The sequence below is a fragment of the Nothoprocta perdicaria genome, unplaced genomic scaffold (genome assembly GCF_003342845.1).
Source record: "Nothoprocta perdicaria isolate Ctin4 unplaced genomic scaffold, notPer1 scaffold_8, whole genome shotgun sequence".
Lineage (NCBI taxonomy): Eukaryota > Metazoa > Chordata > Aves > Tinamiformes > Tinamidae > Nothoprocta > Nothoprocta perdicaria.
The window spans coordinates 3,706,879-3,725,491 of NW_020456087.1; the positions used below are offsets into that span (position 1 = coordinate 3,706,879).

The following is an 18,613-nucleotide window of genomic DNA, read 5'->3' on the forward strand; positions in this document are numbered from 1 at the left end:
TTATCTTCACAAGAAAACACTTCTAGTAGCATATTGATATCCATTTGTCAAGGTTTCATCGACTATATATTTGGGAATAATACTTTTCAATTTGTCTATCTTTTCACCAAATTGTGMCATCGAAAATCTCAGCAACAAATCAATACATGACAGAAGTAAAAATAATATTTGCAACATTCTTAATTGCCACCTTATTATAAAGTTAAGAAGCTAATTACAAACAAAAATGCATGCCCTAGAAATATCAGCTATTTCTGGTYTTCTCGTTCATATTAGATATTTTCAGCTTTTACGACAGTCACAACCAAATCTCTGAAAATCCAGTGCAAATCTTTTCAATACTATTTCCATGTTGTGAAGGGTTAAATTTTCCACTTAAACAGCAATACATGAAAAATTTTAAAGTGTCATCTTACATTTTGTACTGAACTGTTTTACAGTAGCCATTAAATTCCTAGTTTCTTTGGAATATCATTCATCAAGTTCCCTGACATCCAAACATGATCTATGAAATAAAATAACCAAAAATATTAGGTGCTAACTTTTTTAAAGATGACCATAAAAGTATAGTATACAAAAAAAACCCCTTTTGTCCATCCGTATGCTAAAAAATCTTATTAGTAAACACACAAAACTGTTCTGAGTATACATACACATTTTTTTTTTTTTTTTTTTTGAGTCTTGGCTTTTCCATCAGTGAAACAAGGAATCAATCCTTAGATTGATTTGTTATCTGGGATGTAGTGACAAAACATATTAACAAACTGCAATTTTGTCCTAATTATCTCTCTTCTAATTTTTTTCAACTGTCCAGAAACACAAAGTTACTTTGCAGTGCCAGACAAAAAAATCAATAAAACTTTTAATGTTTTTGGCATAGCACAGCTTTGAAAATTATGGTTTTGTGCCATATGTTACTTACCTGACTGCACTGCACAGATTTAGGACATACTAACACCTTCATTGGGAGATTTTCACAATTGCAACTTGCCAGGTCTTGCTTATTGTCACAACCAATGTGCATAGTTCTGACAAGCTAGTCCCCTACCAGAGTGATGTGAGTAACAAAAGAACTTAAAAGCATAACAATGTACGAAAACAGATGATGGATTCTGAAAACAAATGATCAAAAAAATCCCCAAACCAAAATCCATATTACAAACAAGATCAGAGAAAAATATCATAGAACTTTGATTACTGAAGCTGGGAGTGTGAATCTAGATGAATGGTTTGTGTGGGCACGTTTCTGGAGTACTGTTATTTGTAACTATTTACCTAGCCTTGATATTTTCGTTAGTGTAAAAATCATTTCATTCTGGATTGTGAACTTCACCTGTATACAAAAATTCTTGAAGTATTTTATATCCTTCCAAAAATGTCAGTCAAAAACTAAAAAAGTGTTTTTTTTTTTTAATGGAAAGGAACTCTGTGCTATCAATTTCTGCATCGGATGTTTGTAACTGTCTTTATAAACTCTAATGCAGCAAACTCAAGCAGGATCTAAAACTGAAACTGGTCACTCTGTAGCCAGCAGTATCCTCAGTGCATTGCTCTAAGGACAGTCTTGCCTGCCTTTAACCACAGACACTGTTGTCATCATTCATACATGTGATCACTGAGGTAAATGGAATACTTAATTTTAGGACAACATATTTACATATGTAGTATCACAGAGACACATGTAATATACATGAAAATCCAGGTTAGTACAATGTAATTAAGATCACTCTAATGGTAATTAAATAAGAATAATAGTTAAAATTAAACACAACCTTAAGAARATAAAGATCTGCATGTAAAAAAAAAAGAAGATTTTTCTAATAAGTTTATCCTTGCCTCACTGATAGCACAACAATTTATTTGGTTCACCACTAAAAGCTCTGTTTTTCCAATAAAATTATATACCTAGTCAAAAGAAAAACAACAGCCACCCTCCCCATTTTCTGTCTAATGATAATTCTGTTAAATTGTTCTAACAGGGATATGCCACTACTATCCTTTGAAATACAAGTTTTGCAGGGTGCGTATTTTGCCAATTAAGATATACCCCATCTTTCAGAAATGAAGTTACATATACTAATTAGTTAATATGCACAATCTGTTTTATATTAAAGTGTTAGAGAAAACATACTGCAATCAGAATTCAGCTTCAAGAAAGCATACGTGCATGTTTATGTAAAATGCTTCATACATAACTGAAATGTTGGTCTTATTGAAATTAAAAGCTACATTATTATTTTGTGATATTCAAATTTAAAATGTCTATATTTGTGATTATTGCTTGACAATACCATTAAAAACTGAGATAATGTAGTTAAAAACTAAACATTTATAGTTTTATTTTACTCAGGTCATATTCATTTTGCTATTAATTTGCAATACTTTATTTTTTTAACTTGCATTATCTTGATTTTCCTTGGTTTACATACTGAGATACTTTCTAGGACAACAGAATCCTGGTGTTGCATTTTAATACTGTATCTTGCATAACAGGGCATGGACCTCTAAGTGCCAGTACAAAYGAAACAATGTAGTTAAAAATATATGTATTTTCTGTTGAAGCTTAACATTCTTAACATCACAATTAGTTATCAGGTATAAAAAGATACAGTTACAGGATTATTTCTGAAAAATAAAGATTAATGAAGCAAGGAGCTTTTATCTGCTCTTCAGCTTTCTTCTTCCCTTCTCTGTTATTTTAACTTCATTAAGTTTAATTATAAATTATGCAATGAATCTTCTCTAATAGTTCTTCATTTTTGTTACTATTAAACTTTTCAATGACTTGTGTTATATTATTCCTTCCTCTCTTAACAAAGATACATCTTTACAAAGAAGGTGCTATCTAACCTGACAAATTCATTCTAATTTGACACTAYTCCACATCATACTCTCCCTAAAATAAATGATCTTCAAGAAAATCTTTATCCTCTTAAAACTGTATCTATTTAAATTTCCATGTTTTAATTTATCTTCTTTTTCTGTCTTCAGTGCTCATCAATTTAAACTCCACATAGGCACCATATCCTACACCTTTCAAAATTTCATTGTGTCTGAATTTTAGCTGCTCACCTGACCACAGCCTAGGAGATGATGAGGGAGTATTTGGAAAGCCCAAGCATGAGCCATGCACTATTTTTCTTGGTGGCAGGCTAACCACACTGCTACCATAGGCTTTTATTGGTGTGAGAGTAGGCTTGTGCCATCCATCCTTAAACCAAACTGCCAGTTTGATGAAAACTTGGGATGAAATCTGCGTCAACACAGGATGTGACAGAGCTCAACAGGAGTGAGGCAGGGAGACAACTAATGTGTGTATTACAGGCAAGAATACCTGAGTCCTCCTGCCTCTAAAATACTCATTAGTTTTCTCATTATTCATTAGTAATATACTCTTGAACTCACTGTCTTGCTCCACAGTACTGGGCGGCTCTTGGAAAGCCCTGGCAAGCTACAAACCCAAGGCCCAACACGGTTTCTCACATCAAGGCAGAATCAGCTACTGAGGGGTCACGGTTGTGCTCAAGTCACCCTGTACATAAAACAGGCAAAAACGCCCAGCTAGTTTGGATAGGCAGTGTTTGTTCAAGTCAGTCTCAGCTTAGTGTTTAAAGCAGAGTATAAGTTTATACAGCAAATCCCTACTGATTGCATGTGTGTAAGGACTGTACACTGAAGAGACTGGAAGGTCTCTTGGTGTTTTAATAGCTATGGGCCAGGTTCCATATATACATATGGTGAGATATAACTTGTTTTTCCAGAGGTGTGCCACGCTGAAGTTTCTAGTTGCTCRGTCCAGGCAACTAAATCCATTGTAGGGATCCTGCTTGCAGACTGATATTTATTTACAAATATAAGGAACAGGCTTCCAAACATAAGGCTTTCAAATAGGCTTCCAAATATAAGGAATGCACTACAGGAAGAGATGATCTGCACTGTTCTTCAATACACTTTTTTTTTTTTTTTTTTCCTGGTCATGTCCGTGATTCTGAGATTCTTGTTTTTTCACAAGAACTTTGTATACTTGAAATATTCCATTCATATATTTTATCTTCAACTATGGCAATATGAATCTCACTTTGTTATTTTTCTATATTGACTCGCTGCAGTATTTTTGCCATCATAAATACAATCTCTTTAAATCAACTCAAAGTTAAATGAACCAATTAAGAATATTTATTGCAAATAAAATAGCTCTTACTCAAGTTATAGTCTTACTGTATTATTAAAAATATTTACTTGTATGTGCCAGCACAGTGCAGCAGGAATTTAACCTAAGAAGATGAGAATCTTTACATCTGAACACATTACAAACTGTTCCAATTAGGCTGTCTGATTCCTCCTCTCCCATTTATCACCAGTGTTCACTTTGTTCCAGTTCCCAGACCACCTCTCGGCTGAGGCAGCATTTCTCAAGGGCATTATTTCATTTTAGTCCTAGTAGCTCTCATAAAATACAAACCTAATTTCAAATTAAATGCTTAGAATTATTTACATTTGAAATCAAGGAGCTTCGAACAAAGCTGGAGAAAGATTTACTAGAGGAATGAAATGTATATGAACTTMTTTTTGCACAAATTGCAGCCTTTTCTTAATTCTTGAGCATTTTTCAATCGGTGTTTCATACTCAAGTTTTATGCTCAGTTTTTTATACTTGACTTTTTTGGGGAATGAAAGAAGTACCTACCACGTCTCTTATTTAACACATTAAATATGCTTTTGCTTACTTGAAAGTAGGAGCATGAGGTATTTCCTTGATTATTTTAGCTGAAGTTGCAATTTGGAATGCAAAATTCTCATGGCAAAGAATCAGCAAATCTTGACTTAAAAAGCCCACAAAACTGGTGTACACACACTCTCAGAATGTGTGTGCAAACCCTGGCTCATAWGCAGAAAGGCTTTCGTTTCTCAGAAACAGGTTTTACTGAATGTGTGCATATGCAAGTTGTATATGGAGAATATGGAATTGTATATCCAGTTCTTAAACTATTGTATAAAATTCACACACACAAATATCCAGACACAAGTCTATGGGTAGTTTCTTCCTCCTCGGGAAATATAATCCAAAAGTGTGTATGTGGAAGAAATGGAAACCTAAATGATACATAGCTTTAATAATATTTAGAGCAAACTTAACTTTTCTATTTTTTTCTGTGCAGCAAAAAAAAAAAAAAAAAMCCAAAAACAAACAAAAATTTCCATATTTCATTGCATTAATGTTTCATGAGTTTCAAATTACATTTGCAGGGAAGTGTAATGTATTTTAAGAAGCTTCACTTATACTTCTCACTTTTTCATAATTAAAAAAGAAAAAATGAGCTGGTTACATATTAAATTATAAAACAGTAAAATAAAAAAAAAAAAGTAAAAACTTTTACTCTGTTGCAGAACATGTAGCATACATAGAAAACTAATAAATTTCCAGCTAAATGCAAAGCAGCTCTTTTTTTTTCCTACCTAAAATCTCTCTGTAATTTTATCTTTCTTTTCCTCTTTCAACTAACTCATTGAATAGTGTTCTGCGAACACCTGCAGACATGCCACACGGACAAAGAYGGGTTTCACAAAAGAATAAGTATTTACACTATTACTAAGTACAGTAATTTGGGATGCTTTTGACTGAAAGACACCATGTAATTATAATGTAATATCATTACTGGAATTGCAGGAAAGGCATTTCTTAATATAAAATAATCTAGAAAAGAAGTAGGAAAAAAAAGTCACAGAAAGGACAGGCGTTAGTTTAGCTACTGGTGACTGGCTCTGGCTTTTAACTCCTTGTCCAAAGCAGTACTGTAAACTCGCTGCTTTCAGGAAGCATATTCAGATTCAAAAAAAATCAGTGCAAGAGCTACATGGACATTTCTCAAGATACAATTTAAAAGCTGCCTATAACTGAGCAGCCATCAACCTGTTCTGATTGATATGCTATAATTCAACTAGAAATCTTATACTTGATGAAAAGTAATCACGGGGAGAAATCCTACAGTTTGAAACATGCAGGAGATTATGTAGTATTAACAGCACACAGAGAATGAGGAACTCATTTGCCATTGATTTCAGGAAGATATAAGTTTCCAAACTTTTACATGGCTGGTAGGTCTTCAAGAGTAGAAGGGTTTTTTAACAGATAGAATACTAGCAGTTTCCTCAAGGAGGTTCTGACCTACTTAATTTTCAAGTTAAATATGCAGCAAACATCACAGAGCATGACAAATGCTCATTACGAATAGTGCCCAAATTTCAGTAATAACTGCATGCTGCTAAATCTGTAAAGAATACAGCTTCCTTGCCAGTTCATGACATGTTTTTTTTTAAATAACAGCAATATTTGAAGAAAATGAATTATTGAATTTAATTAGAGGAAAATGAAACATGAAAGAATGTTCAAAAATATGATTCATTTAATTAAGTGAATTACAGATTAAAAATAAGGTCTGAGTTACTGTGCAATACCTTCAACATGTTTTGTCAATATTAATCTGTCTCTACCTTATACAGCTTTATCTTAATGCGCATAGGCATATATGCAATATTTGATTTTTAAAAGGTTCTTAAATGTATGAAGGATATTTGGCAATTAAAAACATAATTTATTTTGCAATGTCCACTTCATCTACCTACAGGAGGTCTCCCTTTTCAAACCTATAGAAAGACTATGATTCAGCAGAATTATTCCAATTTAACAGTGTGGAAAAGTAAGATTGTAAAGCCTACCAAAAAATATAGGCCTCTTTCTCTATCCAAACTCACTGAGATCTTGTAGGAAAAAATCATGGAGAAATACTTTTTTTAATATAAGCCAATTTCCTACAATTTTAAAACTTTTTTTGTGTTTGCTGTAAAGATTTACTAAATTTCAGATTTGATTGATAGCTGATAGAAAACACTGAGATTTTAATCGCTTCAATTTGCCAAAGCTACTAAAAATTTTTAGGACTTTACAGCAGTTGTTTCTTCTAATCTTCGCTTAAAGCTTGTCAGTATAGAGATAAATATCATTATTGCCAAGATGTAAGAATCTTCAACTGTTTCTCTATTAACAGAAAAAAACCCCTAAATTTTCCATATTTTATTTTCCCTTTTAAACATAGAATATTGATATTTTGAAGGGTCCAATTCAATTTCAAAAGATCACAAAAGCTTTTTTTTTTTTTTTTTTTTGAGACACAGGACACTTGTAAGAATCTCTTAAGTAAGGCTGTCGTGATTGTTAATTGTTCAACTAATTGTTCAAAAGCAGCAAAATTTAATCCTGAATATTAGGAAAACAATCTCCATGATGAAAAACACAGCTCCAGATGGGAGAAGTAGGAGGAGGGGAATTAGGGGGAAACAGATTAGTGAGTCTAGGGAATTCACTGCAGCTGTGATACATCACACCACTGCTGCTGGGAGAGCTCAGACAGAAAGGTACACGTTCAGTCAGTCACTAGCTGTAACACAGCAAACAACAGCCTGGTATCACTGATCTACATCAAACACATGARCTGCACTGGACACTGCACTGCACTTGTTATTAAAGAAAAGTTTTTAAAACCTTGCAGTGATGATGCTCTTTGCCAGTTTTGAAATAAGGCTGTGTGACCATGTTGGGTCGCCTGAACGTGTGTCCCTAACAAACTTGTAACATGACGAATTGCTGATGTGATGAAGGGAAATAATTACTTTGTGCAAAAAATTATTCCTTCTCAAAGCCTATTGAAGAACGAAGGCCCAAATGTATCTGTCAGGTTTAGCAGTTTAGCAACTAAAGTGTAATGGGAAAATAAAGAGAGAGAGAAAAAAAAAAAAGACAAAAAAAATGCTCATTATTGTTTTCATCGGGAAAAAAAGCTTTGAAATGGAAGAAAATAGTACTTTCTTTTAGAGAAAAGAAAATAAATGTAATAAATCCCAAACCACAAGAATTTGTATATATGTCTCTGTAATATTCGTTTGCTTTTATGCAGAAAACAGTCTCATCACATTTAGTGCTTAGCAAACAGCTCCAGGACAGCTAGAGAGCACAGAAGCTACATTTTTAGTAGTGCCTCTTTAAATCATTTGTTCACAATTCCTCCCGTTCTAAAAACAAAAATGCAAAACAAAAGCAAATGAGCCCATCTGCAGGACGTGTCCCTGTCCCCGCTCCGCACAGACACAATGAAGGAAGCCAGCCCTACCCCCAAGGCCAGAAACTCACAGCTGCAATCGTGTCATACATCAGGCTGCTCGTGCACAGAAACAAATGCAAGCTCCCTACATGACCACACCTAGGGAGAAGCAAACGCTCCGCTATGGGATTGCTTTCTTCAAGAGATTCTCTAATCTTGCCTTTCAACACAAACTTCTGAACCAGGCTTACAGCTTTGCAATATTAAGTAGTATCAACAATATGGATTTTCATTGAGAAGTCTGCTGTATTCAGTCTACATTTAATTAGAAATAAGGAAAGAGCACCACAGTGAACTACTGATGAATACTGTAGTCCTGACATAACTTTGCACCTCTCTTGTGCATGCTCTGTACTTGTGGGCTACAAGATTAYATGGTAAAATGAAAGATAAACACACATGGTTTAACATGGTAGAATTATAAATTACTACCTACATTTATTTCTGTAATGACTGTAGCAAACAGTAACAAATATAGATGATAAAAAGTGAATGTACTGCAACTAAATAGACACTTTTGGACTTTTACAGACAATAACATAATAATAAGCCTTCACATCTATTGTACATTATTTCTAATTACAATCCTAGGTTAATTATACTGATCTCTATTCTTTTCAGCAACAGAAGAAACAGGAGACACATGTGAATTAATGTCTCTGTGCTCAGCCCTTTAAGGTCTCAGCCCAGTGGATAAAAGCTGCTTAATTTATGTCCTGACCTACAGCTAGTTCTGTCTGGCCTCACAGAGCTGCCCGGACGGCGGAGAAGACGGGGAACGCGGACGYGTCTACCCAACCCTTCCACACAACTTTCATCAGCAGGGCCTGTTTGCTGCTCCACGGAATGAGCTGATTCACATGTTTCACTGTAAGAATGGTAAAAATGATAATCAATCTGGCTTACACAAAATGCATATGCTCTGCCGAGATTTTAGTGTTATCAAGGGTTAGACAACCTAGTTTTACGGGCTTCTTAGTGCCCTGGGCAGYAGCTGAGACCTGATCCTTTTTCTGTTGACTGCTGCTCAACTATAAAGAAGTGCTTTAGACAGYAAGAACTACTCAGCTGCTTCTCTGGAAGACAACTCCAGAGGTTAATTTGAGCATTGCTTTCACACGAGGAGAGAAGTAAAGGGCAGTTAACGATAAAACATTTAAATATCCATCCCTCTATAGGTCATAAAAATTGTCATTAGGAAAAACTTGGATTGGAAAGAGGACACAGATTTGCTAATGAGTGGACGGTTCAAATTAAGCAAGCACCTGGGATCAAAGGCAGTGCTGGCTTAGTCCTTGGCATTCAGCCAAATAAATCTATATGTGTACACCTAATTTACAGGCATATCTACCATTTGGTTATTTGTAAACTTGTAATTTGGTTCTCTAACCAAGAGAACCACAAGAGAGCTGTGATTCTTGCATCCAGACCCAAAAGAAAGCAAACTCTGAAAACGGTAGAGGCAAATACGGAAATTAGCAATTGTGGGCATAAATATAAATGGAGAGATCTGTAAGGCCTAACACAAAMCAGTGAGCAAACCTAGCCTAACTGATTGATAAAAGCTGCACTTGCAGGACTGTACTTGCAGGAGGCAATACTTTCTTTTGAAATGTTCAGATTCTGAATTCAGATCACATTACATTTAGCTCGGTAGAAAAAAGTACAGGTATTTATTACCAGACTACAAATTTGCAGAACATACTGTCTCCACATTTCCATACTCTGTGCTATATTCCTGTAATCTGTAAAGCCAAATTTCCTTAGGGAAAACAATGTATAAATATGACAGAGAAAAGAAAGTAGCAACCCTCCAGGTTTAATCAAGTATTAAAAAAGAGAGGCACAAGCAATAGCTGAATGCAGATAACTTGCACATGTGGATAATTCTGCCTGGCCAATCTGCTGGTGGAAATTTGTACATGGAAAATAAAATAAAAAAGACTCTTTACTTAAATGAGTGTTATGGGGTACAATTGTTAAATATGTCTGTACTTACACATATAGATTGGATATTTTTATATTTGGATTTAACACGTGAAATTATGTGTGTGCATTAACGTGTAAAAATAGCTTTCTAAGAATAACCTTGGAGTCAGCATACTCTAATGTTGGATTTATATCTCATTTCTCTTTTTAAAGTTGCACTGGACAAGTATTTGTGCGTACCTCTTGTCCTGACCTAGGCACAGCAGATCTCAACTGCTATGCACGGTATGTACACGTTTCTCAGCTTCAGTGGATTAAGCTTTTTCTAATTTTCTTTGAGAGAAAACATAATGATAAATATGAAAATAAATTAAAATAACATAGAGTGCTTTAGAGTGAGGAAATCAGATTTACTAATGAGTTTTCATTTCATAATAAATACTTCCCTTTATACAAATGCTTGCTGACTGTGAAGTTTGCTATAGGAAGGCAGAGACTCATTTTTACAAGGAGCTCACTATATGCCTTACAAATTATTTATTAAATCCAAAAGTTTTAATTATCAKTTTTATTTATATCACTAAGCAATAGTATTGCCAGCAATAAGCTTTATGATTTCAACTGTAGAAATAAATTATATTCCAACTGAAAACATTCTTTTTTTTTTTTGAAATGCTCATTTTGATGTTAAAAATCACCAAATTCGATGGGCCCTCTCATGCTTCAATTGACAAATTTATACTCTTTTGTTTCATTTTTATTATTTATTTCTCACAACCAAAACACAATTCAGGCTGGGCAAAAAGAAAGGCTTTCTGAATTAGTAATGTAAATATTGGGATAATGAATAGTGGGGGAAAAAAAAAAAGAAGGATTTCCCAAGTGGTATATGCAGTTAACTTCTTATCACACTGTATTATATTTAAACTACTGTCGTGTGTGTTAGAATAGCTAGTATAAAACAGTACAGGCTATAGAATATAATTACTGTTACGAATATCAACTGTAGCTAGAATGTTTGCAGCTAAGGTGTTTTATAGCTCATGTTTTTTAACTAGACTCCTTATTAAAATAAACCCAATAGAAAGGTATCTTTATATTCAAAATCACATACTAAAAATGCTAATTAGCATTAATAATTTCTAAATTCAAATCTTAAATTCAGACTTCTAAAAATAACTTTTATCCCATCCACATTTCCATCTCTATACTTATGATTATTCAGAWGTGTCATATTAATATAATATAATTTACAATATACCTAGAAATTGCAAACAGAAAAGATAACCATCAGTGAATACACACCTATTTTGTTGTTCAGCCAGTCAGTCTTCATTTTAAGTATACATATAAAGTGCAATATGAATTATCTWTTTATCTGAAATAACATAAGCATGGATGTAATGTCTAATAACTTGCACACAGGTGAAATACGTATGCATATAATATGTATGCAAATATAATCTTCATAATRTGGCTAACAAAAAGTTAATTACATTATTTTGCTTTGCTTCTAAAGGGATATGACAATACTGTTTTGCACAACATTTACAGAACTTTTTGCTAAATGTTTGAATTTTTTTTTTTTTGTGATCAATAAAGTCTTCCAGATCAGTGTATTTCAGACTTGATTTATTTTTATTGTCTCCATTATATATAAGCATAGATCTGTGCAAGATCYGTAAGGAATCCTATTCCACTCGAACATGCTTTTTCTAAAGAATGTCAGTTTAATCTATTCCAAAAAACAATTCTATTTCATAAAGCAGTAACGCTTGAAAAAGCAGCTTAAAAAGAGACTGCATTTCAGCATCTCACAGGTAGGGGGCAGATGATAATTTACTATGACAACTATTACAATCATTAATAACATGTATTAAATTATTCTTACTGCCTTTATAATCTGAACTAATTACTAATAGAGGTAACCATAAGGAGCATGGAAATAATGTGTTTGGTTATTAAAAACATGAAATATTTACGGTGGTGCAGAAACTACTAAACTGAAAGCCTTCAGAAACTTTAAATAAATAGATATTTAAAGCATATTTTTTTAACTCCATCCAAATAATGGATTCCAAGTCCAAATGATAATTGAGCCCATGGAACTGTATCGTCACTGAATAATATGAGAAAGGAAAGAGCCCAGAAAGACAGAAAGTCAGTCATCCCTAAGGCTGCCTTTACAGACGGGTCAGCTGAGAACTCAGGGGAAAACAGAAGGCCACAGAGCCAGTCATCACTCTAAACGCTCAGATGAATACTCTTTAAAGCTATAAATGACAAAATATCGAAGTTATATCAGCGGGAGATAACTGTAATGTCATGCTGGCACCTTACGAAGCGGTTCAGAACGCTGCTCTTCCACAGAATTCTCTCATCAGAACCGACACGTTCCGCTCTCTGCCAACTGTAGCCAAACCGAGAAATAACTGAGAATAACAGAATATTTCATGCATTACCTTCTCTAGCATTTGCAAAACACAGTCCTATAATGACAAAAAGGTTAGTTTAATCTTAAACCCAAGGTAACTTCATAATTTAATTACTCGGAAGGGAGTATTAGCAAGCACCTTCCAAACTCGGTGCACTTTTAAAACGGATGAGCTAAATATATTTGACTTTCAATACAATGCAGTAATGAAAAGAAGGTAGAAATTGCAGTTTAAATGCACTTGGTATTGTTCTAAGAAGCACAGCAACATCTAAAGAAAATGCTTCTTAAAAATAATTTACTGTAATGTATATAATCAACTATTCTTAAAAGCTAGGAAACATTTACCTTAAAATTTTATAAAATGCAATGAAATCATTGATAGAAAAATGGATACAAAGCATGAAATAGTCTATATTCATAGTCATTTTTCTGAACAGAACAATAAAATGTTTTTTAGTGAAAGCTAGATTATAACTGGCTGTTCAGAAACATCTAGTACCTTTGGAGCACTTGTGACCAATTATCTGGAAGATGTTCTTAAGAAATATGAGCACAATGTAGAAAAAAATTGTTTTACAGGAAACAGTGGATTCAGCCCCTAGGCATTTTAAGGATACTTATTACAGTCTATAGTCACAATTTTCCCACTGCTCCACTCTTTGCAAATTATGCTTCAGAATAACTCTTAACGGCTGTAGGAAGTCTAATTTATTTTCACATATATACACATACACACAAAACAGTGAATATTACTACCTGCACAAAAGCAGAGGAAAGCACTGCTTCTGAGTAAGATGCAAGTACCTATTGTTTTGGCTGCAGGGTAAAGAATATTAACAGCTATTGATTGACTGCCTTTAAGTCCTGGATGGTATGCTACAGGCAAAAATATCCACCTCATCTCTAGCAGGGGAAAAAATCCCCATTTCTCATTCTCTATAGTGCAATGAGTCTACCACCACCTTTTCTGATTTGCACACAAAAAATAACCTCCATTTTTATTTGAGTCCGGCAGACTTTTTTCATTGATGATATGTCTCTCAGCTACCAATGATATCATCACCGAATGCAAAAGCATGCCAAAAGGCAGAGGACAAATCTGGCATACAGCCTCTTGGGAAGTGCAGCAGTGCACTGTCCTTACAAACAACTCAGAAAAGTGATAGTGACAATTTCCCCAAGATAGATAGCACAAAAAAAATCAACTATTTTATGCTCACTGTATGGTACTCTCTCCATGCAAAAACTTCATAAAACTTCATTACAAGGCTGAGCACAACTCTTCTATCTCTGATATGTCAGAAAATATTGACTGTATTTTTTCTCGGTACTCTGTGCCATACTAGATCTGCTCAGCGTGGCAGTAATTTTTTTAATTTCAATGCCACTTTCTAGATTCTCATATAACTGAACCRTATAATTTATGAACTCTTTTGGTGTTTCCTCAACCAGCAAGTCATCAAGTGACTCAGTAGCTAAGAACTGTCTCCCAATACTAGCTCTGAAAGAAAACAACCAAATCTGAGTATAAGGGACTGGAAGTGAAAGACAATCTTGGTTAGGGAAGAGAGTCAAGTTTTACTTTAGTTTACATGAGATGGAATTTAGACATGGAAATATTTGGCACTTTATGACATGCTATGCATTTTCATTTTGCAATGAAAAAAAGTATTCTTGGAATAAAAGAAAAAGATTAAAGAATACCTTGCACAGGATACTAAAAGACCTTTACTGTACTTTGACAAAGAGAAGAACATGTATCCTCCAAGTTTTATAGTTATAACAATCCTTTTCCATAAGCAGGTAGAACTTTTCCTTACTACAAGGACATGAAAAGATGCCAAAACCCACATATCTTATCTACGGATATCCTTAAATGATATAACTAAGTTTAACAAGATCTTTAATTACAATGCAAGATTTTTTAACTCCTCAGCAACTTGAGTTAGATATTCTTATGAGTCTAATGCAAAATCCATCAAATCAAGAAAGCATTATCCTTCTCAAAGATTTTCAAGTGAATACCAGAATTTACAAACCCTATTCTACACTGTTCAAACCAGACACAAATCATAAATGTACTGGAGAGTGTAACGATCACATTTTTAACACAGCTCAGCACGTCCATAGAGGACTCAGAAGTAACACTTATTTAGAAATAGTTTAATGAGATCAGAACCAGGCTTTAATTTTCTCCAACAGGCTTACTGCATAGCATTTAAACTATGCTATCTAAACTATGGATTAAAACTCCTGATAGGTTAAGTCTTCTTAAATCAACAACAGGGTGACCATGTAATATCTTGTTAAATGCTGTTTTCTGTGTATATCAGGAGAACAAAGAAATGAACTACTGCCTATGGGTGCTTTGTTTTCTAATCCGTTCTTAAGCCTTATTTTTAATGTGTATTTCTTCTTTTCCTATTTTTTTTTGTTCTCATTTTTGCCTATAGAATAAAAAATCCCAACTCAACCACCACAGTCCAAAACATGGGGAGAAACTGACTGATTGAAGACAGTTAAGTTGATCTATTTCAATAGGAAAGGTGGCAACGATGCCCAGTGTACTGAGAAGGTGCATCATTTTGAAAGAGGGGAGGAAACAGGTGCTGTTTCTGTGTATATCAGCACAAAAACCAAAGCAAACAACAAAAAAAAAATACCAGTGTGAAATCATATTTTTACTTACAGAACAGCAACTGGCAGGTTACTCATGATGTCACTTGAATGATATACAAACAGTGTTCAAAAACTCAGCAATGAGAAGCTACATCATTCCCCATGTCTCATGTCTGCCCTTGATAACATTTCCTCAACATTCAGAAAGGAACAACAAACTCCAAAATTGCTCTGTCATGGGAGAAAGCAGCCAATCTAAAGCAATGTGAATACTAAGATTTGTATATTTGTCAGCGCTAGGAGTCAAATAAAGGGTAAAAAATATAGTCATTTTCCTATAACATTATTTTCAATTACTATTTAATGTATCACTACAATATCTAAAAATGTTGCTTTCTTCCATAATTGTTTAAGCAGACATTGCATGAAAAAGCACAGTTGTCTTATGATCTTGAGAAATAAAGGCAAAGAGTGATACAATTAAAAAAAAAAAATCAATATAACCAAATAAAAGGCATGGATTAACATAAGAAGCTGAGAAATGGGGGAATGTAAATTAATTGTGTTTATATTTTAATAATGAAGTCTTTCAACCCAACAGAAGCAGGAAAGCTTAACTTTGAAGCACTGGAACCTCTACTTGAGTACTCGCACTTTAATGGGAAATAATTCTCATTAACCCTTTCCAGACAGGTTATCTCAAACATTATTCCTTATAGCTATCCCACAGTATGCCACAGGTAACCTGCAATTGAAACAGCAATCTGCCATTTTATTAAACTGAAATAAAAAAAGTCACTGAATTAACAATTAACAATCCATAAAATTAACTATATATGTGGAATATTAAGGGACTTTTCACATTATAAAGACTTTTTTTTTCCCCCAACAAATGCAGTCATATTCATTTGAGCTTCTTGCTATGAAATAGAGAGTCAAAATTATCACTATAATAATGGACCAACTCCATGACTCCATGACCAGGTCTCTAGTACAGAAAGCAAATTCATAAAGTGATGTTGAATAACTGCTAAACTAAAGATGACAGTAAAAGTCCTCACCAATAGATATGCTATTGTGAGATACTCTGTGAAGATTTCTTCTGTACTCAACAAATGTATACGCTAAGCTTGAAGGCCTTCCAGAAAAAAAATTCACTACAAAATATGCAAACTACAGTGCTTATTATCCAAAATACAGAGCATTTTTCATCAACTCCATTCCCTTAAGTACTATGCCATTATCAAATTATTTTTTTACACCTCTGAACCACCTACCAGCTCTAACTTCTCACAAAAAACTACCTAAGCAAACATTTTGAACAAGTAGATTACAATAATAACTGTTCTATACTTCTACAACTGCTATCAGAATGACGAACAATTTTATATTAAGTTTGCTTTTAAGTGCATTGAATTAAGGTTTGCAAACATCAAATGGTACATCCTGAATCAGTCAATCCATGACAGAGCTAAAAAAGAAAACATTTTTTTCCTCAGTACCACTGTTAGAAATGGCATTAAAACTGTGGAATTAAAATGAGATGAATATTCCAGTTAAAATACCACAGATAGAATATCTTAAATATCCATCACATCAAACTATCAAAAGCAAAGGAAGATAAGTATTTTGAAAACCTTAAAAAGCTATCCAGTATCCTGACATCTTCATTAAAACTTAATGTTTGAACTTCAAGATTACTCTATTGACAAGGGCTAAACTATTACAGTAGCAGCATGATACAAAATTTCGAAGTCTTAATGATAACAGAAAACTAAAATAAAGATTTATTTCCTATTTTTCCTTTATCTCCTACAACAAGCCATATATGCAGTATCTTTAAAGTTGTGAGTGTTCTTTAGAGATTGATTCATAGTATTTACTGACATTTTTACCCCCTTTCTGTCAGGAAAGAAAAGGTTGTAATTCTGCAAGACACTTTACATAAAGGATTGCTTTTTAAAGCCAAAAAGAGAGAGAGACCACCCAGCTCAACGAGAGTATCATGGTAGCAAATTAAATTTGGAAAAAAAAAAAAAAAAAAGAATTTTTTGAACTGGAAGAATTATTTACCATGAAAGATGTCAATAAGTTTTTTATAAAATTATTACTATTTTATTTGAAAGTTAGAAAATTAAAAATAATGCTAAAATTAATATTTAGAAGGTATGCACTGATGATTTATTGAAATATCAGGATGAGACCTATTACTTTAAAGCTACCAAAACTCCATAACTGTAATATGGAACATTTACAATTTATAGGCATTAATGTATCCCCCAAACTCTATTTACCCTTATACTATTATATCCCACTGCAGGCTAAATGCGTTGCACAAAATAAACCATAGATAATATAAACCAAATTTACAAATTCTTAATACCAAGAAGGTAACTGTCACAGGTCTATGATGTATGTATTGGATACAGGCAGTACCCATAAAATTGGCTCAGTCCCAAGCCATAAAATATTAAAAGAATATATATTTTAGCAACCAGATGGCAAAAAAAGATGCTCCAAAAATAGTAAGCAAGGATAAATGAAGCAATTTATACTCCGCAATTTACATGAACTGTACTATACGATAAAATTGAGTTTTAGGTGCAACAACAAAGATACAAAATATAGGATAGAATGATAAAAATTCAAATGAAATTCAAAACAGTACATTTTTAAAAGGCTTTAAAACAAAGGAAATGTATATAATAAATTAATGAGACAAAGTTTTGATGCTAACTCCTATTACTTTGCCAAATTAAGGCCTACTTAAAATTAATGAGCAAAGGGAAAAGGACTCTGCTCCTACACAGCATTGCCTGACTCACTAGCAAGTGGGAACACGTGTTTTGGCCACAAAAGCCAGTATTAAAGATCAGCACCAGTATCAATCTCATTGGATAAAAAAGGGTATCAGAGAAGGAATTTCTTATTTTCCACAAATGCTTTCTGCACTGCGTAGTAGTGCTTAGGATTGCACTTATAGGTCTACATCAACTGGACAAAATAAAAATACAAAGTCTAGACTTGTATCATTTGTGATCTTCCTTCTGATACAACATTTACATCAGTAAAATAGGTAAGAAGGAAAAAAAAAAGTTGTAAACAAAGGAAAGGAGAATTTAACTAGTTAGTTATATAAATACTTGTCTATTCACTATCAGTTAGAATAAGTGTTAACGTAAGTATTAAAGCTCCTATCTTCAAAAGCTACTAGCTAGTAGAGATGAAAAGCAAGGTTGTTCTATATGATGTTTATGGTGTTATTCATCACTTTGAGATAAATTTCCCCTTTGAAGGGTACTGCTGAAAAATAAAATTGATTTCCTTCTTCTGGTAAACAAAAGTAAAGCTATATTCTGCCAGTTTCAGGGGCAGAATACAGCTTATAGCAATACAGCTTTCCACTATATGTCCGTCAGTGTCTCCATTACAAGCCGAGTGGACAAAATTCACAAGGAGGGAACACTGATGT

The 18,613-nt window shown here is 33.6% G+C and overlaps 1 protein-coding gene across 3 annotated transcripts in view; it reads right to left on the reverse strand.

The window, feature by feature from the left end:
* The window catches only part of NOVA1 (NOVA alternative splicing regulator 1), a 129,056-nt gene that overhangs the window by 4,051 nt on the left and 106,392 nt on the right, over nucleotides 1–18,613 (reverse strand). Inside the window, exon 5 of one of the 3 annotated variants that reach the window (XM_026051711.1) lies at nucleotides 11,979–12,517. The exons of the other annotated variants lie outside the window; for them this stretch is intronic. Within the exon in view, the coding sequence (XP_025907496.1) occupies nucleotides 12,434–12,517 (84 nt within the window). The 3' untranslated portion in view covers nucleotides 11,979–12,433. Of the gene's footprint in view, nucleotides 1–11,978; nucleotides 12,518–18,613 lie in introns of those variants that run through there. 3 annotated transcript variants of the gene reach the window in all.